This window comes from Corvus hawaiiensis, chromosome 16 (assembly GCF_020740725.1).
Source record: "Corvus hawaiiensis isolate bCorHaw1 chromosome 16, bCorHaw1.pri.cur, whole genome shotgun sequence".
NCBI classification, from domain to species: domain Eukaryota; kingdom Metazoa; phylum Chordata; class Aves; order Passeriformes; family Corvidae; genus Corvus; species Corvus hawaiiensis.
Window position 1 is genome coordinate 14,461,138 of NC_063228.1, and position 20,594 is coordinate 14,481,731.

At 56.9% G+C, this 20,594-nt stretch overlaps 3 protein-coding genes across 5 annotated transcripts in view; 1 reads left to right on the forward strand and 2 right to left on the reverse strand.

The window, feature by feature from the left end:
- CORO7 (coronin 7) overlaps window positions 1-4,357 on the reverse strand; it is a 36,308-nt gene extending 31,951 nt beyond the window's left edge. The window contains exons 1-3 of one of the 2 annotated variants that reach the window (XM_048320484.1): window positions 4,120-4,357; window positions 428-524; window positions 69-143 (exon numbers count right to left, since the gene is read on the reverse strand). In XM_048320484.1, coding sequence (XP_048176441.1) covers window positions 69-143; window positions 428-524; window positions 4,120-4,197 — 250 coding nt within the window. In that variant the 5' untranslated portion in view covers window positions 4,198-4,357. Of the gene's footprint in view, window positions 1-68; window positions 144-427; window positions 525-3,554; window positions 3,677-4,119 lie in introns of those variants that run through there. The other variant, XM_048320485.1, reaches the window with a different exon arrangement.
- Window positions 4,358-4,859: 502 nt separating this feature from the next.
- DNAJA3 (DnaJ heat shock protein family (Hsp40) member A3) lies at window positions 4,860-15,061 on the forward strand. Its single transcript, XM_048321240.1, has 12 exons — window positions 4,860-5,076; window positions 5,196-5,329; window positions 5,753-5,836; window positions 6,402-6,614; window positions 7,341-7,493; window positions 8,323-8,470; window positions 9,160-9,224; window positions 10,084-10,212; window positions 10,628-10,743; window positions 11,050-11,147; window positions 13,176-13,292; window positions 13,992-15,061. The coding sequence occupies exons 1-11, from the start codon at window positions 4,860-4,862 to the stop codon at window positions 13,277-13,279; spliced, it is 1,461 nt and encodes a 486-aa protein (XP_048177197.1). The 3' UTR covers window positions 13,280-13,292; window positions 13,992-15,061.
- Window positions 14,702-19,663, reverse strand: NMRAL1 (NmrA like redox sensor 1). Of its 2 annotated transcripts, XM_048320876.1 has the most exons (6): window positions 19,453-19,663; window positions 19,233-19,298; window positions 18,797-19,035; window positions 17,785-18,034; window positions 17,111-17,301; window positions 14,702-16,181 (listed from the first exon to the last, which is right to left on the reverse strand). In XM_048320876.1, exons 2-6 carry the CDS (start codon window positions 19,270-19,272, stop codon window positions 16,011-16,013), a joined length of 891 nt encoding a protein of 296 aa, XP_048176833.1. In that variant the 5' UTR covers window positions 19,273-19,298; window positions 19,453-19,663; the 3' UTR covers window positions 14,702-16,010. The 2 variants fall into 2 exon arrangements, with proteins under 2 accessions (XP_048176833.1, XP_048176834.1); XM_048320877.1 differs by lacking the exon at window positions 19,453-19,663 and having other exon boundaries at window positions 19,233-19,442.
- Between the last annotated feature and the right edge of the window lie 931 nt (window positions 19,664-20,594).

Below are 20,594 nucleotides of genomic sequence, written 5' to 3' on the forward strand. Positions count from 1 at the left end.
GCCCCCCACACAGCCCACACGGGGCCAAACACATCCTGTGGAGGTGGGAGGTGGCACCCAACACCCACCTGAGTGGCAGCAGAGCTGAGATATGGTCCTCTTGCCCCCATCCTCACACTCCAGCGGCACAATGCCCAGCACACCTGCAGGAGAGGGCACAGGAGCAGGTCACCAGCCGCCCACCAGCCCGTCCATCACCTACAGGATGCTCCCAGGAATCCCCCCAGCCTGGGACACACAAGAGGCACCCAGCTTTGCAATGCAAGCCAAGAGGTGTGGGACTTTTAGGGGATCTCAGGGAAAGCCTCCTCCCCTCACCCCGGTGCCTCTGCGGTCTGGGGGACTGACCCACCACCCAGCCCCACAGGGACCACTGGAATAAATCCATCCCGCTCCCCGAGCAGCGCTGGGGACCCTTGTGCCTCACCGGGTGCCTCGGCATTGAAGGCGATCCAGCGGCAGCTGGCCTTCACGTGGTTCCCACAGGATGTGATGGAGCCTGCTCGGATACCCCCGATCCAGGCCTGGGATGGAGAAGGAAAAACCATGTCAGGAGCTGCCTTGTTATGGCAGGGCCCAGAGCACGGCTGGAGGGGACACAACAGACCATTGGCACAGCACAGCCAGAGACCCTCAGCCCCAGAGGAGCTCCCATGCTGATGGAGACCTGGAGACTGCCAATACCAGTGGGATTATCCCACCCTCTGGGGTGTCCCAGGGCAATGTGGCTGCTCACGCTCCTGTCACAAAGCACAGCCCCTCACTGGGGCTGAAGGCTGGGACACAGGAGCATCCCAGCTCCCGGTGCTGCCTCTCCCCCAGACTGTCCCATCTCTGGGCTGTGCCACTGGGGGAAGTGCTCAGAGGTCTTTGCAATAAACTGGTGCCAGGGAATCTGGATGGGACAAAAGCTCTTGGGCTGTGAAGCACCATGGGGTCAGGCTGTGGCTGACAGAGGCCAATGAACACCTCCAGCAGCACGCTTCCTGCACGGACACACAGCCAAGGAGCTGCATTACAGCTCCAAAACCAAAAGCCCGCTCTGCAGTGTTTCCCAGGGCTGAGCACTGCCCTCGTGGGGCCCTGGGACACCCTCGGTCAGCCAGACCCACTCCAGGCGACACAGACACCCCACCTCAAGTGGCCACCAGGGCCATGAGCTTCCTGGCACACCCAGGGCCAAGTCCAACCCTTGGCAGTGGCAATGGCAGGTGTTCCACCAGGCCTGTGTGCCCACAGCAGCCCCCGGAGCTGCAGTGAGTGTCCAGAGCAGTGGATACCCCACAAACTGGGCTGACACCCTCGTAGGGAAGGGAAACCCTGAGCCCCAGGTTTCCTTTCCTTGCACAACTTCCGTTTGAGGCTTGACAGTGAGCAGTGGTTCCTGCAGCACTTCCTTTCCTCAGAGCTCAGTGCAGACCTGTTAACCCTTCTCCTGCCAAAGGCAGGTTCCTGTCCCTGCACCCAGCAGGTGGGCAGGTGGCTGCAGTGGGGATGGGGAACGGGTCTGGACCATGAGCAGGACCGTGGAATAAGGGTCCCACTATCTGCATCCCATCACCCTGCACTGGGCCCTCAGTGAGCAGGACACCAGTCACATCTGGCTCCCAGCACCCGGGGGTACCACGCAGGACCCCTGCAGTGAGGTTTCACAGACCTGGTCCATCCTGACCCCACAATTTCCCCACACACAGGCAGGAGCCCTCAAGGAAGTGATCCTCCCTGCAGCGTGCCAGCACGGCCAGGAAAGCACATGAAACCATCCTGGCTCCATCCCTAGAACAAACTGGGAGCTCTCCAGGGGCATCTGCCAGCAGAGCCCTGCAGATGCAGCCTGAAGAGAAGACTCAGATGTGATCCCTGATGTTTACACTGCGCTTCCTGATCCGACCAGGTCGGGTGTCTGCTTGTGCCTCCATAAACAGGCGCTCGGCTGGGGACAGAACAGAGCTTCCCGCTGTGACACCTGAGATGGGTTTGGTGACAAGACTTCCTTCTCCACCTGCTGCCCTACGGGGAGTGCACGGCCTCACTTCCAAGGATACCTTTCATGCCTGAATGGGAAAAGCCTTTTGGAAAGGCCCCCTTGCACAGCAGATCCCTCCCTGCACACCAGGGTGAGAGCACGCTGTCCCTTCGAGCCTCCCCCACCATGGAACCAACACCAGGGCAGTGGTGACGGGGACACCCCTGCCTGGAAGATGCCATGTCCTGCACAGCCAGGTGTCCCAGCACCCACATCCCACAGGCACACACACTGCCCGTTGCCAGTGACTCATCTGAGCCCTGAGATTCACAGCCAAACATTCATCCAACTGTGATTTCAGCGACCTGACACCTGGTCTGCAGACATGCTGAGGCTGGCACGCCATGGGGATGGGGGCACCATGTCCCCTCCTGCAGATGAAGCCCAGAGGATGTTTTGGGTGCTTGCTGGATTTGCAGAGGCGTGTGAGCGCAAGCCAGGCCAGCCTGGTGCAAGGACAACTCGTCCGAGAAGTTACAGGGAAGGAGTGTGTGCACACCCAAGGGCTGGGAGCAGCAGCAGCCTCGCTCATGGCCACGGTGCTGAGGAGGTGCTGGGTGAAGGGTGCCCAGCTCGGGGAGCCCCCACAAGGGCTGTGTCCCGATAACGCTCCTTGATGTGACTCATCCAGCCCTGACCCTGCATGTCTGTCCCTGCCCTGCCAAACCCGTAGGGACAGAGACCTGGGAGACTGCCCTGGCCCAGCTCTGTGGTTTGGGGGACAGCAGGGCAGGGCTACCTGCTGCCAACACCGCGCCAGGATGGATCACGATGCTTGGCATGATTGTGGCTGGTTATTCACGGAGCAGAGGCCAGAGCTGGGCACCACATGGCTCTGTGCTGCCCAGCGAGACCCCCAGAGCTGCCTGGCCTCAGCAGAGCCGAGCTCCACAGCTCATGGCCAGGGTGATGGAGCTCAGCACCGTCCCGTGGGGCCCAGCACTTCCTCTGTGCCTGCGGAAGCGGGGTGGCAGGAGCGGGGTGGCAGGAGCGAGGCCCAGCATTTCACACTCGCTGCATGGTTCCCTGGCTCGCACAGGCCATCCTGGGAGGGCTGAGCACGGGTGAGATACCGAACGGCAGCGGGCAGCAAGAACCGGGGATGCACCGCCTGTGCCAGCCATGCCCAGCAGCAGGAGGGGAGCAGCCACCACGGGACGGGTACCCCATGCCAGCCGCTCCCGGCCGGAGGGGCTGCACCACCCCAGGAGAGGGCTGGGGTTCCCCACCAGCCCCACCTGCGGACGCCCCGGAGCCGGGATCCTCCGCGGACCCCGGGATGGGAAGCAGCGGGTGCCAAGGAGGGGCCGCCCGAGCGACGCACCCGCACCGCGGCCGGGAGACCCGGGCACGGCCCCGCCACACCGGCGATGCCGCAGCTGCGGGGCCCGGAGCCGCGCCCTGCCGGTGCCGCGGGGCGGGGCCGGTCCTGCCCTGTCCCCGAGTCTGTCCCGGTCCCTGCTCGCCGGCAGCCCCGGCCCCGCCGCCCCCGCGATCCCCCGGTACCGCCGGGTCCCGCAGCGCTCACCTCCCTGCGGGGCAGCCGGGCCTCGGTGTGCCGGAACTTGGACGCCTTGAAGCGGTTCATGGCGCTCCGGTTGTACCGCACCGAACCGTGCCCTGCCCTGCCCGGCCCGGCCCCGCCGCTCCGCCCGCCCCGGGGCCCCGCCCTGCCCTGAGCCCCGCCCTGAGCCCCGCCCCTGGACCGGCCCCACCGGACCCCTCGCCCCACGTGTGTCCCGTGTGTGGCGTGTCCCCGCTGTCACCGTGAGCGGGGCACAGACCCCCGGCCCCGGCTCCTCGGACTCCCGTCAGAGCCTCCAGCCCCGGCGTCGGAGCCAGCTCCGGGATGTCTGCCCGGCGGTCCCAGGGATCCCAGCCCCTTCCTCGCCTCCCGCAGAAGGTCGCGGTCACCCCGTGCTGTGCCCCCCTGCTGTCACCCAGCTCTCCTGCCACACAAGGGCAGCGGTTCCGTCGGGCTCTGGGCAGCGAGGACGGGGACAGCGGGAGGTTTCCAGTCCCGTGGGCTCAGCGTGCTCGCCCCCCTCCACGGCCTCGCAGCCGGCGGCAAACAGAGACCTTTGTGTACTCACGGCTGAGGGGAAGGGAGGAGGAGGAGGGAGCGCTGGATATAAGCCCACTGAGCCCTCCGGGCCCGGCTGTGGCGTCATCCACGCCCGGTGGAGCCCGGGTGTCACCCACGCCGGTGGAGGCCAGCCCTCCTGCCCTGCTTTCACCCGGGCCGTGACAGCGGCGTGTGCGCAGCAGGAGCCGGCAGGAGCTGGCACGGCCCTGTCGCCGCTCAGCCCGGCTGAGCCTCCCCCGCGCCGCAGGCCCGAACCGGAGCGCTCGGAGGCGCCAGCCCCGGTGACGAGGGCGGGAGAGAGACACGCTTGGCACGAATCGTCCTCCTCCTCTCCAGAGAAAAGCTGCTGCCTCGGTGTGGGCGCTGTGTCAGGGTGGGTGCCGTGCCAGCCTGCTGTGCCAGGGCGGGTGCTGTGTGAGTGTGGGCGCTGGGTCACTGCAGTCGCTGTAGTTTCAGAGCCTTTATTCCACTTCTATCAGATATTTCACCTGCTAGGGGAGAAGAAGAGCAGCCCTGGAAGGGCGCAGACCGCGAAGACAAAGCAGAGGGCAGGGTTCCCAGCCCCGCTGCACGAGGGTCTCACAGGGGGCCGTGCCCGGCTGTCCCCAGCCATGTCCCCGCGCGTTCCCTGCCCGCGCCCCCCGGGACCCGCCATGGCTCCGCGCCCCCCGCGCCCCGTCCCCACCGGCCCAGCCCAGCCCCGCGCATGCGTGACCGTGGCGCAGCCGCCGCCGCGGCGCTGTGCGCATGCGCGGCCCGTCCCCGCCGCGGGGTGCGCAGGCGCAGCGCCGCGCGCGGGCCAAGATGGCGGCCGGGAGCGCGTCGCGCTGGGTCGGGGCGGCCGCGGGGCGCGGTGCGGGGAACGCGCGGCCGCCGCTGCTGCTGCTCCTCCGCGGGCTCCGCGCCCCGCCCGCCCGCGCCCCGCGCCGCCTCCTGCTGCTCCGTGCCGGGCTCTGCGCCGCGGGTGAGCGCGTCGGGGCCGGGCGGGCCGGGCCGTGTGGAGGAAGGGACACGGGCGGGGGAAAAGACCCGCGCCCCGCCGGCCCGGCCCTCACGGCGGTCCCTCTCCCTCCTTTCCTGCAGGGACGAAACGCGCTGCTGCCGCTGCCGCCGCCGCCTTCCACAGCAGCGCGGCCCGCGCCAAGGAGGACTATTACCAGGTGCTGGGGGTGCCCCGCACCGCCACGCAGAAGGAGATCAAGAAGGCCTATTACCAGGTGCGTCCGGACTGGCCGGGCACAGGGCCCCGTGGGCAGGGAGAGGAGCCGGGGCTGCCCACTGCTCCTTCGGTGTGGTACGGAACAAATCCGTCCTTGAGATCCACGTGTTTGGAGCCGCTGGAGACAAGGGGAGGTGGCAGTGGGAGAGCTCAGCACATGGCCTTGGGGATTTCTTCCAAAGCGTGGTTTGCCTGTGCTGTCATCGCGTGTCTCCTTCCAGAAGGATCTGGGATTGCTGCGAAGATCAGGAGCAGTTCCTGTAGTTCCTTGTTTTGGGTTGATAAAGGAAAATGAAAGGTTTTAGTTGCCGGGAATGCATCTAGTGAATGCCAGGCTCTGCCTGATGTGTTTTTCCTGGCATGTGAGTTATGCTAAAGTAATAGCTCCTGCCTGTCCCTAATAGTTGGTTTTTGTTTTTAGTTGGCAAAGAAATACCACCCTGACACAAACAAGGACGACCCCAAAGCGAAGGAGAAGTTCTCTCAGCTGGCAGAAGCCTATGAGGTAATAGCAGGATTTTATTGTGGTGAGAAGGAGAAAAGATTGGAAGGTAGATGAGGGGAAACATTTCCTGTAAAACCATGGCTGGTTTTTGATGCACTTCAGTTTGGAGCGTGTCTGTCCCAAGAAATTACTTGGTCCAAGTATCTGATTTAGCTGCTTCGGGCTCTTTCAGTTTTGTCCTTCCTTAGTAGTGACTGGCATGGATGTCACTTCCATAGAATTATTGTCAGTTTAAATAATCAAATAAAAAACCTGTCAGCAGGTGTTTGAGACAGAGGGACTTTCACTGTGCTCCCCCAGCCCTGCTTTTTCATTGCAGCACTCTTCAGCTGATATAATAATAATCAGCTGCTTAATACAAGTTATTCCTGCTTTTTATAAATTAGTAAGATCTCGTCATTTTTCTGCTGGTGAGCCAAGAGACACCATGGAAGCAGCAGCTTGTCCCGAACTCCCGTGGTTTAAGAGCTGGGTGAGCCCTCTCGATGGCAGGAAGGTCTGAGACCAGAGCCAGGGATTCTCCTGGATCCTACAATCCCCTCATGGCCCCATTCCTTGCCCCCAGGTGCTGAGTGACGAGGTGAAGAGGAAGCAGTACGATGCCTACGGGACGGCGAGCTTTGAGGCCGGCGCGGCGGGGGCTGGCGCTGGCGCGGGGCGGCAGTACTGGAGCAGTGGCCCCTCCATCGATCCCGAGGAGCTCTTCAGGAAGATCTTTGGGGAGTTCTCGGGATCCTCTTTTGGCGATTTTCAGAGTGTCTTTGACCAGCCACAGGAGGTAGGAGGTGCCTTTATTTAGGAATGCAATGGGAAACTCAAACCAGTGTCTCTCCCCAGCTTCTGTCACAGAGCGCTCTGGGAGCGAGAGCTTCAGCAAGGAGTTATTTCTGGGAATGTCAGTGTGTGAGTGTCCCATGGCATGGGGGGAGAGTCTCATAGCTGTGCTAAGCTGTGCAGAAACACACCCCACACCTCCAGACAGGATATATTTTCTGGGCTTGAGCTACTTCTCTGGTGTTTACTGACACCGCTCAGTGCTGCCGAGCAGTTCCGTCACTGTAGAGGCATCTTTTCTGCTGCAGGTTGATTTACATATGCCTGCTTTGATCTGTAATGCTAAAACCCACAAAATACCTTGTAACTATAAACCAGGCCTTCCAGCAATACATTTGGCTGCTTAATTGGCTTAATTTTGCAACTTAATTAGCTTCACATTGCAGTGAGGCCCATAATAAAACGAAGTCTGTCTTGTTCTTTGTGCTGCAGCTAAATGCTCCTTTAAGTGGTGACAGTTCATGTGTTGTCTTCAGAAGTGTTTGGTGTTTGGTACTCCTGGTTTACTAAAAATTACCTTTTTCTTATAAGAATTTGCTCTTTTGATCAATCATCTTTACTAATGACTTCTATTTTAAGCATTGTTTGGTATTTAGCCTAAACTCTTCTCAGTCTCCTTAAGAGCCTGTCACACCTCAGTCATGGATCTATATCTGTGTTTCCTGTGCAGTATATCATGGAACTGACATTCACCCAAGCTGCAAAAGGTGTTAACAAGGAGATCGTGGTGAACATCCAGGACTCCTGTGAGCGCTGCAATGGCAAAGGACATGAACCTGGCACCAAAGCTCAGCGCTGTCACTACTGCAATGGCACAGGCATGGTAAGTGCTGAGCAGGACACCAGTTCTGCTGTGCTTTCCCTTCTTGGGGAGAGTCACTTCATTTCATGGTGAAAAATTCTCACCACACTCATCAGCTTATCTCGGGTAAAGCCGAGTTGATGTCAGCTTGATGCTAATAGGCACTAGGAAGATTTTCTTTGTGTAAAAAGTGCTGTGCCCAGCTGAAAAAAGGAGCCTTCAGGCTGGATCCTCTGCTACTGCACATCACACAAACCATATGAATATCATGTAACAGCTCTGAAATTCCTTGGGCAATAAAGATACCCAATTCCTTGGGTATCTTTTGACTTTGGGGGTCAAAGAAGGTGGTGAAAACCCAAGGGTAATCATAAAATAAGAAGGTGCAGGTAATGTTAGAGCTGCAGGCTTTGGGTTTCCATGCATCTGATTGCTTGTGTGCTTCAGCGTGGTGGGCGGCTCTCACGGTTCAGTCCAGAGCTTAGTCACCATAAGGTTTTCCTGGACACTGGCAGTAATTCATGTAAGTGGATTGTCCTTGGGTTCATCAGAACACAGACATGTGTAGGACTGTAAGGAGCTTTGTTCCTCCTTGTACATTAAAGCCTAGATGTGGAGGGTGGTGTGTTTTCCTTCCCCTCACCACGTGACATTTGCAGTAGTGGTGGTGTTCAGTGAAAACCGGAATGCGATGGTGATTGGATTTCAGAGCCAGCTTTCTGCTCCAGCCCTTGCTGAAGGATGTCTCTGTCCTGACAGGGAGTGTGTGTGATTAGAGCTCAAACGTGCTGTGTGAAAAGTCCCATCTCAGTGCTCATTATTTGCCCAATGTGTGTTTGTTCCTCCCCAGGAGACGATCAACACGGGCCCGTTCGTGATGCGCTCCACGTGCCGGCGCTGCGGCGGCCGCGGCTCCATCATCACCACGCCCTGTGTCGTGTGCCGGGGCACGGGGCAGACCAAGCAGAAGAAGACAGTGGTGGTTCCTGTGCCAGCTGGTCAGTGTTGTACTTGTCTGCTGCTCTCTCTTAAAGAATTGTAGTTATTTACTGCCACTGCCAGGTACAAATGGGGGAGCAGTGTAAAACGTTTTGCTGCAGAGAAATGGTCTTTAAACCAAAGCAGGTTGAGAGCTTGGCATTGGAACAGGCTAGTGATGAGATGGACCTTCTCGCCATGGATATAAATGTTTGCTTTGCCCTTCCTGAGCTTTGGTTCTTGCCTGGGTCCTCCTAGGCAGGTTTTGAAGAGTGAATCTCCAAAGGTTTTGTTGCCATGGGTCTTTCGTTTGTCCTTGATGAAGCCTGGGGAGAGGGTGGGAATCCTGAAAGCCTTGGCTCGGCTCAGAGGGGTGTGCTGATGGCCTTCCTCACCAGAGAGGAGAATTCAGTGATGGGACTAAGACTTGCTTCTTTGAGACCACCCTGGGTGAGCAGCCTGTAATTTTCCTGCAGCTTTTGGAGGCTGCTGTGTTCCTTAATCCAATGCATTTCTGTAAAGAGTTCTGTAGATACTGAAGTAACAATCCTGTTTGGGGCATAGGGATCACCTCAGAGGTATAAACATGTGCTGATCCCTCATCCTTTGGGCTGTGGTGGCCAGCTTTTGGGATTGGCAAGAGTTGTAGCTATCCATGTCACACATGGGTTATAACCCAAGGTCGCATTCCCTCCTGTTCTGATTGCAGGTGTTGAAGACGGGCAGACAGTTCGGATGCCTGTGGGGAAGAAAGAAATTTTCATTACGTTCAGGGTATGTATCCTGCACTGGTTTATTATTTAAGTTGGTTGCTCCCTTCCCAACTGCCTGGGAAAGGACTGCAGAATGGGCAGAGGAGGAAGAGCCAGTGATCCTTTGGAACAGCTGAGGTAATAAGATCCCTGTGAACTTTCTGAGACAGCAGGAGATCTGCATTGTAGCAAAGGGGGTAACTTTGAATCTGTTAATGAAGAATTGCTGCTTGTTCCAGGACCAGGCCCTTAGGGTAGTGTGAGTCAAAATGCAGAGTAGGTTCTTCATGCCTCGAGTTTTTGACTTGGAAATGTGAGGGAGCTGTCTGCTGGCAGGGGTGGCAGTGCTGAGGAGAGCTGTGGGAGTTGCCTGGTGAAGTGCCCTTCTGCAGATTCACCTTTGAGGCTGCTTTGCCACCTGTGCTGTAGCTGGGCCTCTTCTCCTCTCAGAATCCTGCCACACACATCTGTCTTGAGGAGAAAATTATTTTCAGCACCTCTTTTGTGGTGCAGGAGGGTTTAATTCTCTTCCAGCTTTTGAGGCCACTGCAAAGGTGCTTCATTTCCTCCTCACTTCTGGCTTTCCCCTGTTCAGGGTGCTGGACAAGGCAGTGTCTGTCTCTGCAGAACCACAGTGACACAGATAAGCTAACAGCAGGATTAGGGGAGGGAGTTCCTGAGGTAGGAAGCAGGGATCTTTCCAATCCTTAGGCTAATTAGATTATGTCAAGATCTGTGTTTTACTAGAAGACCAAATATTAACTCACAGTTCTTAGCCATGCACTTTGGGGATGGTATAGCTTTTTCCTGAGACCCTTGGGAGCAGTTTACCAGGAGAACACAGTGTGCTTACTGCTCTTTGGAACTTGCCTGCCTTGCAGGTTCAGAAGAGCTCTGTGTTCCGACGAAACGGAGCTGACATCCACTCAGATCTCCTGATTTCAGTAGCTCAGGCTGTGCTGGGAGGCACAGCCCGGTGTCAAGGCTTGTATGAGACAATCAACATCACGGTGAGTACCAGTATACTGGGCAGGAATCAGTGGGGCACAGCAGAGGCTTCTCCTTTGCTGCAAAGGTGGGGAAAACCTAAGTCTGCCAGTATTGTATTTCAGACTCCTTCAGGATTGAGCCTTGGGTAGTTTGTGATCTGCCTGGTTACAGCTCCTTTCCTGTTGCTGTGTAGGGACAGGGAAAGAAAGGGATTGCTGGACAAATCCCATCTGAGGGCTACAGGCTGTGTCTTAGCTACAGGCTTACTTATTCCTTCAAAAGCTTTTCCATCATTACTGGCTTAGCTTTTGGGATGAGCATACCAGCGGTCTCCCATCCCACTTTGAAGCTTGTTGGAGAAGAGGATAATTTTTATAGATGTGTAGTTATTATATAAATGTTTGAGTAATAAATGTGACACCCATGTGTTTATAGATACCCCCTGGTATTCAGCCAGACCAGAGAATTCGAATGAGTGGGAAAGGCATTCCCAAGGTCAACAGCTACGGCTACGGAGACCACTACATCCACATAAAGATAAAAGTTCCTCAGTAAGTAGAGCTAAAACAAGTTCCTGTGAAATCTTAAAAACTTTTTGCAACAAATGTTGTTTAGAAGTTGCGAAAATTCCATGAGGTGAAATGCAGTGGGTTCTGTCCCTCCTCTTCCACTGAGAATTCTTTATAGATAATTCCTTATAGGTGGCTCATTTCAAGAGTACCATCGGGATTCCAGGTGTATTCCTACACATTGTATTCCAGTCCCTGCCTCTCGTGGGGGCTGCTGGGGGAGGTTTGGGAGGGCTGTGGGACCCCTGTCCCCAGGCCATCCCTAACCCCTGTGTCCTGGTGCCACAGGAGGCTGACGGATCGCCAGCGAGCCTTAATGATGAGCTACGCCGAGGACGAGGCCGACGTGGACGGCACCGTGAACGGGGTCACCAACACAGCATCAGGTGAGCGGGGGGAACTCCTGCCCCTTCCCTGGGGAGCTGCTGTGGCACTGCAGAGTGCTTCCTGAGCGTTCCTGGGGAGCAAGGTGAGCCAGGGTCACGGTGAGGCTGTGTGGCAGCACGGCCTGCTACTATGGAAATCGTTCTAGAGTGATGTTAACAGGCTGTAGCACAAAGCAGGGAAACAGCCTTTTCCCAGTATTCCAGTACTTACTGGGCAAATCCACGTGTGAACGGAGAGCAGGCACTGAGTACTGCAGGGTGCAGACAAGCTGTGCTGATGAATGCCTCCTGCTCCCTGCTTCCCCTGTGCCAGGACTTGCCTTGGTAGCAGAGGCAGGAAAAGCAAATGTGCTTCAGGCCAATTTCCTGTCTGATCCAAATCCAGTGTGCTTCTGAGCACAGCAGGCCTGTTTCTCCTGGAATGCTGATGGGGGTTTCTGCTGTCAGCCTGAGCTCTGTGCATGTGGGGAAACCTGGGGTAGGAGTGTCCACTAGTGCCAGTGTCAGCTCTGGTCAGTGGACAGCGTCCAGTGTGAGGGAGGAGTGAAGGCAGCTGGGAGCTCTGTGAAGCTGCTCTCCAGCTCCAGATGGAAAATTGAGATTCAGCAATTGTGTTTTAAGTTTCAGGGGTGAGGTGCTTGGAAGAGGCAGCAGCTAAAGGCACAACACATGGTAAAATAGTTAAGGAAGGAGCTTTGTCTCTTGCTACTGGAAAACAGTTTTTTCTTTGCTTAATTGGAACAATGAACTTCAAGCCTGTTGGATTTTGGTTTGAAACCAAGCAGGGCATTTATGACTAGGCAAAGGTGAGAGCCTTTTGGAGCTGCTGAATGATCCCAGGAACTCGGGTCTGCTCTACTACATGCCAAAGTGTGAGGAATACAGGCTTAAGTGCAGGATATTAGAAGGCAGCATCTGCCAAATATTTCCCAATTGTCTGTTCTATAGTGCTTTCCTAACACAGAAATTATGTCTTTCCCACATTACAGTCAGCCTTGGGGGAAGGGCAGAGAGCTCTGAGCACTGAATTTCCATTCCAGCTTTTTAAAGGCATTTATGTGCCAAAGAGAAAAAAAAACACTCTTCAAACTAATTTTTTAAAAAGCAAACCTGCTGGTTTTTACCATGATGAAGCAGCAAGGTGGGTTAAAACAACGCCAGTAGGTTGCAGTGTAGAGACAGGCTGTGCTGAGGGAGGCGTGTCCTGCCTCGGGATTTCATTCCATTGCATCAGGCCGAGCCCGGCACCCAGCCCTGCGTGGATGGGGAGCGCCAGACTCCGCGTTCTCTGTGCACAAAGAAAGCTTGAGGGGGTGTTTGGGATCTTGTTATTGATGGTTTTACTGTAGAAAAAAGCAGATTAGCAAAGAGGTCTCCTTTGTTCTCATTATAGCCACTTCTGGAGGGACAAACGAGTTCTCAGGACCTGTTCATACAGGACAGTTTTAACATTCCTTATCTGGACAGTTGGTCTGAAATACTTGTAGCCGTTTTCATTCTACATGAGTTAATTTTGTGCTTGATACAGTCTGAGCATTGCTTGCAATGACACAAATCAGGCTCCTGGTGTGGTTTTGCACTGCTTTGCAAGGACACAACCTTGAAACAGGAAGAACTTGTTTCAGGGACCACCAGTATAGCTTTTTTAACCCTATAAAGTCCTGGCTGGCTGTGATCAAGTTCACCACTTGTTCTTAGTGGCAGACTCTCAATTCCAAGTAACCTGTTTCCAAAGCCTGTGGGGTCCCTGACTCAATTGTGCAGCACAAGAATTCCCTCACCACTTGGAGGGCTGGGGAGAGGGGAAGGGAACAGCCCAGTCCCTGAGCTGTTCCGCTTCTGGGATCCAGGCTCTGCAGTGCTTCCACTGCAAAGGGATCCAGTCCTGTGGCTTGCTGCCACGTGCAGCCCTGGATGTGAGGGTGCAGCACAACCAGCTGCCTTCTCTTGGCCATTCCCTGTCTAAAACACCCCTCTGGTCCTGGTGGGAGATGTCTCTGACTGCGGCCCTTTGCTGTTTGTATCCAGGTGGCAGGGCCAAGGCTAGCGCTGACGCAGGCGGGCATAGGCCTGAGGCTGAGGAGAACAAGGAGGGATTCCTTTCCAAACTTAAGAAAATGTTTACCTCCTGACACCCCATCTGAGGTAGGAGGCCTCTTGTGTTTCACTGTCGTCTTTCCCCCACACTGAGCACTTCTTGGGAGGTGGAAGCACAACAGCACAGCATTACTTCTCACTTAGCCTCAGGCCTTCCAGCCGTGGGTGTGCACAGCCCTAGCTGTCCCCTGGGACCTGGAGCAACAAGCCAGGGATTAAACTGCATTGTTGCTGCAGCAAACAGCAGCACAGATGCTGGGTGCACCCTTGGGGAGCTGGCTGGCCTCCCCTGCAGCTCTGCTGCTGTAGCTGTGCCCAGTTCCAAGCACTGAGCATGTTCCCATGAGCTGGTCCCACTGGGACTGGCTTCTGCCACACAAATCATGGGCTGCAGAGCCACTGGTGGTGGCACACTCAGATTCCCCCACTGCCACGGGCTTACAGCACCAGGGAGGAGGCAGCCTTTGTCACAGAGCACAGCAAACCCCACCATGCATCGCTGCAGTGTAACTCAGGTGCCTCCAGTTGGTGCTGACCTATTGTGAGGGAGCACCAACACTTGGAATCATCGACGGCAGACACAGAGTCTTGGATTCCAGGGGCTCAGCTTTGCATCTTTGTAGGTTTCAAACCTGGCTGTGCTGTAAGGCTGACAGAGTGTCAGCAGCTCAGGAGGGGAGGTGCTCCCAAAGTGGGCTGTGTGCTGATACAGCCAGGAAATCTTAACCTTCCTCACTTCAACTGCAGGAAAGCGTTCTACTGGGAACTAGGAGCCAGCAGCAGCAGGTCATCTGTGCAGTTGGGGGTGAATCTTTCTGCAGCCAGGCTCTGGAGAACACAGGATGTCAGTCAGCAGCACAGCAAGAATCCCAGCTGGAGAGGCCATGGACCACCGAGGCACCAACACTCACCATGATACAAACCCCACCCACTGTCCCAGGAACTGGCAGTGAAGGAAAACGCCAGCTTTGCAGAAGTGTGGCTCTCTGGAGGCTGCTCCACAACCCTACTGCTGCTGCAAGCTTATTTGGTAAAAGTTGAAGTATTATTTAGAATCCAAACCAGAGGAAATGTGAAATAAATATTGCAGCACAGAGCAGCAGTTTGCTGTGTGGAGCCCAAGCCCACTAGCTGCTCACTCAGGTGCCCTTTGGAATGCCAGGTGTGCTTGCTGAACTCCCCAGGAGACTTGGTGGGTCAGGGAGGTCTAACCTTGTCTTCACGACAGCCCTGCTGCCCTGCACAGCTCCAAGTGGAATCTCCCTGTGGCTGGGCACTGTCTGAGCCCAGCTGGCCTGGCTCCCTCGTAGCCCTGGGCTTTCTCTATCCTGCTGATTGCCTGCACAGAGCAGTGATGGAATCTGCACTTTGCCTCAGGTTTATCTCCCAAGTAACTAAAGTTGCCACACAACTGCTGTTGCTTCTGAACTGGTACAAGTCGACCACTGAGCCCTTTGTCAGCTGGGGGACAAAAATCTTTTATTACCTTAGTGCAACACCCATAGCATAAAGGATTGGTCAAAGCATCGTTGTTTTACATGTGTGAGAGTGCAAGTGAGGTGGATCACTCCTTCCAGATGCAGCTGAGCTCTTGCAGTGAGTATTCCATGGTTACTGTAGCCTGCTGTGTTTGTGATACCGTGCAGGTACCATCAGCCCACACTAATCAGTTAAACACCAGTTAAACAGGGACGTGCTGTAGTCTTGCCCTTCTTAATTTGCTGAAATAAAGCACGCGTTGCCTCCTGATTAAACTTCTGTAAAGTGATTCTGTACCCATGTAAATAAGATGGACTTCATAAAGATATTTAACACATGGTGTGCCTTGCTGCCTTGTCTACTCTTCCACCGGGTCTGTCACCCCCTTTCCCTCACCTGGTAACAGGAATGAAGGTCTTTGGGACAAGGGGGGCACAGGGCTGAATGGCTCGGGCATTGCTGGGGGCTAGGATTGACTTTAAACACAAAGTTGCCCAATCTGAGCAGTACTTAAGGCATGGGGGGGGGAGGGTGCTTTACCACTGAACTTTGGACAGTCTTGAAAAAGTTGAGTTTTATCTCAACTCATAGGGACAGTGACTGAAATTAGCTCCAGGAGCCTGTAGTGTTTGAAATTAGCTCTAGGAGCCCAAGGATGATGGCCAGAGCTGTATGACTTGAGGAATCAAGCTCAGCTTTTGTGTTACACTCACTCACAGAAGTCACTGCAGTCCCTGTTTGCTGGGGTGACAGTAAGCCTCCATCTCTCCAGTGGCTCACCTGCGGTGCCCAAACGACATCCATGGAGAATCTCTGTCTTCAGTTTGCTCAGGAGCCTGCAGCAGCCCTGGCCATGGATACCTGCCATGAAGGCACTGCCTTTGGGGCCCAGGGGTACACACCTCCAGCCCCCCACATGGTGCCCTATGCTCAGAGCTGCCTGGGAAAAGCGGTGATCCTGGGAAAACAAGCCCCACCACCCTAAAACACCCAGAATGACTAAAGTAACGCCTCCCTGAGGACAGAGTGCAAAGGTAGCGCTTCTGCCACCCCTCTGCCTGTGCTGTACAGCCCTTCCTCTTGTTCCAGCTGCCTAAATAGTCTCAACCACAATGCAGAAGCACACACATGGACCAGCTTGTGGGCCAAGCTCTCCCCAACTTGGGCAGGATCAGCCTCTCCCTGGGGCACTACTGGGAAGGCAGCAGGGCTCAGGGCACCTCACCTCCTCGGCCAGGTCCCTCTACCTGCTGCAGAAACCAGGGAGGAAGAGGAGGGAGGGGAGGCTCAGAAGGAATCCTTGTTGTCCCCCACCCACTGCTGGAAGGTGCGGGCCTTGGGGTTGAGCTTCATGGTCAGGGCCACGTTGCGGTCTGGCTTTAGGGCATAGAAACGGAACATGGCAGCCATCTCCTTGGCCCCGGGGAAATCCTGCTTCTCGTACTCCTCAGGGGAGATCTGCCAAGAGAATTGGGGAAAAAAACTGATCAGAGGCTGCTGGGGCTCCCCCTGAGCCTGTGAGGTGATGTGGTGAGGGCTCTGTTAGAGTAGCCTGTTACAGCATCACCACTGGTGAGGAGGGCTCTGCAAGGCACTGCTGCTGGGGCTGGGCAAAGGATGCGGCCCTGCCTGGCAGAACCAGCCCAGCCAGCCTAGGGCCAGCACCCAGCTCTGGCACACAGCTGGCCAGGGCCTGAAGCAGCTATGAGAGAGCCCTTCCTCACACCAGAGCTATGGCTGAGGGTTTCTAGAAACTGGGTGGTCCAGGAGATAATCCAGGTTGCCACCTGGCACCCCAAAACCTTCCTTCCCTGCCTGAATCACAAGGGTGTTTGGATCACTGTGCTTCTGGGAGAGCAGAACCTGCAGAGAGCATCAGCGGGGCTTTGTTTCTAATGAAATGCACTTTGTTCTCAAAACAGGGAACAGCCATACCCCTCATCCATTGTACTGACTGCCTGAGGCACAACTGAAATGCAAACAAAGATTAAAAATAAGCCACAAAGGGGCAGGGAGTGGCCAGGGGTGTTGTTAACGGTGGCACAGCACAGAGGCCAAGTCTTGTAAGGGTGACACAGCAAAGCCCTGAGGGAAGCCCTGCTGAAGGGAAGGGCACCCAGCAGAGATCTGTTGTGTAGGTGCCCATCCCTGGCTCCTGGGGATACCTCCCAGCTCAGTTATCCCTTGGAGCCAGGCACAGACCTGCCCGGGCACATCTGTGTGCTCCACGAGCATGAGCTTGGTGGCAATGCCAACAGGGCAGTTTTGGTGCCAAGCTGTGCCACACCCAGGGGCAGCGGGACTAAGCCTGGACACCAGTGCTGGGCTGTACCAAAATGAGCTACGAGTCCCTCAGGAACATCACCTACACCAAGGGACCCTCCTACCTTGCTGGCTGTCACAGTCTTGCCCGTCTGCTGGGAGAGGATGGCAGCGTACTGTGCCTCGGTGAGCTTGCCCGTGCTGAGTCCTATCACTTGGCCGATGTACTCCCCTGGGGACTTCAGCAGGCAAAGCACAACAGGCCCAAGGTCCTCCACAGCCATCCCATCCATTGGGGTGTCCCCCATGGGCAGCTCTGTATGGAGAGATTGATCCCAGCTGAAGTGCAGCCCAGCTCTGAGGAGGTACAGTGTACAGGTACAGGTTCAGCACCCAGCCTCTGAACATGAGGTGAGGGAGGGATGAGAGCATGGCAAGGCAGGAGAGCAGGGCTGAGCTAAGAGCCTGTGACACCAGAGCAGCACCGTGACTCACCTGATCTGCAGCCCCACCACCTCCACCATCCCAAATGCAGGCATTTGGGGTGTCCAGAGGCACTTGGGGATCTGCAGAACAGCCCTCAGCACCACAAACAGGTCCAGGATCTTGCTGATTTCTTGCAGGCCACTGAACAGGTCTGAAGACCAGCTGGTGTATATATATAATTCAGCTGGTAGAGGTCTCTTCACCCAACCAGCCCACAGCCCTGGCAATCCCTCCACCCCTCAGCTTCTGCACAGTGGGAGCAGATGAGGACAGTCACAGGACAGCGACCCACAGAGCAAGAGCTCCTGCTTACCCAGGACAAAGGTGTCTCCCTGCGGGGCCTTCTGCGGCTTGAAGATGGAGAGGAAGTTCTCGAAGTAGAAGGGCAGCCGGACGATGGTGGTGGGAACCCCAATTTTCTGGAAGTACTCCTCCACCACGCCTTTGCCATCAAAGTGCAGCACCTCCAGCCGGCCCCCCGTCAGCTGGTGCACGTTCTCCAGGCCGCTGAACACGACGTGGCACAGACCCTGGCGCTTGGACAGGTCAGCGAGACGCCGTCCCTGGGCGAAGGGAGGAACCGGCCATGAAGAGGGGAATGGGACATCCCCATCCTCCCCACACCCCCTCTTCCCTTTGGGGAGGATCCAACTCCCACCAGCCCTCAGCTGGGACCAGGGCTGAGCACAGTGACTTGTCCAGGTGGAGCCAAATCCTCTCCTTACCCCACCCTACTTCAGAAAGACCACACACTCTCCAGCTTTGGAGCTCACTGCTCCACCAAACATGCAAACAGCAGCATAAAGAATCTGCCTGGCAAACATACCTGCCCTAACCTATCCTATCTTTTGTTTGTTGCCATCCAGGTGTGGGAACTCTGCCATCTTGCAGAATCTGTCCTGGGGTGAGCACCACCCTTGGGATCTCTGATACTGCAGGATTTTGGCCACAAACCTGCAAGGACAGAGAGCTACAGGTCTGCAGGCAGTGACAGTCTTGGCTCTGCCCTGGGAAGGCTCTGAGGAGCCAAGTGTTCCCACTCCTGCTACTGCAACTCCTGGGAAGTGCTCTCCATAACAAATTTAACAACTCCCTGAAGGCACCAGACCCTGATGCCATGCAACTGCAAGGGAACAGGGAACAAGTCCTGGCTTTGCAAGAACTGGGACCTGGTGTTTGTGAGGCCTTGGGGTTTTCTGGACTGGCCACTCAAACCATCAGGGCTGCCATGGCCGCTCCAAGAGCTGTCCCCACTTTGATGCTACTCCTGATCCACCCTGCCAGATCATTCTGCTCGTGGTCCCAGTTAATGTCAGGACAGGTACCTGCTCGATTTCCTTCTCCTTGCTGCAGTGCTCCCAGAAGTTGGTGACAATAAAGGCTCCGTAGGCATCCGCCAAGGCCTGCTCCAGCGATGCCTCATCGTCCTGATCTGCCTTCACCACCTCGGCTCCCCTCCGCCTCAGCTCCTCTGCCTCCTTCTTCCTGGGGCTCCGCGTCACCGCGCGCACCTTGAAGGTGCCGTCGTCCAGCAGCGCCCGGGCTACGCCGCCCCCCTGGGCCCCTGCAGCAGCAGCAGCAGCCGGTCAGGGCCCCGCGTCCCCGGGACTCCGGGCTGCGCTGGGGCCGCGGGACGGAGCCCCCGACTGCCACAAGGACCGAGCCCCGCCGCTCGCTCCCCGCACTCCTCACCCTCCCAGGCGCTCGGGCATCACCGACGCCTCCGCCCCTCGCCCTCCTCGCCGGTCCCCGGGCACTCACCGGTAGCCCCGAACACCACGATCAGCTTCTTCCCGGCCATGCGGCAGAGCGGGCGGTCCCGGGGCTCTGACGGGGCGAGAAGCAGAGAAGTCGCACGGCTGCGGCTCAGCCCCCGGCCCGGTCCCGGGAGGGAGGGAGGAGAGAAGGGAGCGAAGCGGCTGCGGAGCCATCTCTGCTCCCAGGGGGCAGCGGGCGCGTCTTCCCTCACACGGCTCCTCACCTCGGCTCTGCTCGGGCCCAATCGGCTACGCCCGGCTCGGTTCGGGTCCAATCGGCTCGGCCCGGCTGCGTTCGGCTCGGTTCGGGTCTAGTCGGCTGGGCTGGACCTGCGTGCGTTCATCTGTTCGGCGTGACCCGATTGTGTTCGGCTCCGCTCGTCTCCACCCGACTGCACTCGGCCGTGCCCGTCCCGGGGGGCTCAGATGTCCATCCCCGTCCGGCCCCGCCCACCAGTGCCCGGCCCCGCCCACCGCCGCCACCGCCTGCGTGGGGCTCCTCTCCCATCCCATCCCATCCCATCCCATCCCATCCCATCCCATCCCACCCCACCCCCACCCCATCCCACCCCACCCCACCCCATCCCATCCTACCCCACCCCATCCCATCCCATCCCATCCCACCCCCATCCCATCCCATCCCACCCCCACCCCATCCCATCCCACCCCATCCCATCCCATCCCATCCCACCCCCACCCCATCCCATCCCATCCCATCCCATCCCATCCCATCCCATCCCATCCCATCCCATCCCATCCCATCCCATCCCACCCCACCCCACCCCCACCCCATCTCATCCCATCCCATCCCATCCCATCCCATCCCATCCCATCCCATCCCATCCCATCCCATCCCATCCCATCTGCCTGCTCCTTCCTCAGGAAACCGGCTTAAAAGCCGAGACCCACCGCGTACCCCTCTGGGAGGCGGTTCGGGGTTGTGTCCCTTCCTCCCCGGGGACTCCCCCAAGCCTCCCAGACTTGTGAGGTCTTTCTGCCTTTCTGTGTTGTGGAAACACAGCTGTTCCCCAGGAGCGTCCTGCTGCTCCCTCTAGAGCTGGGGCCGTTCGTTGTCCCCAGGCAGGTGACTCTGTGCAGGTCTGAGCTGAGGATCCATCGCCGAGCACCCTCCTGCCAAGCAACCGCACGAGTCAACAAACAGAGTCACCCCTGGAGCTTTTCTCACCTCCCCTGCGAGCTCCAGAGGGGCTGCGGTCAAACCCACCCTGCCGGGAACTCCATAGGTCAAGTTTAGTAAATAAATACTTTGAGAAATTTGGGGTTGAATCCAGTAAACAGGCCAGAAAACGTGTGAGGGGCGTGTAATACACAGTGGCAAAGAATTATTTCCGATGTGTTAATAAAG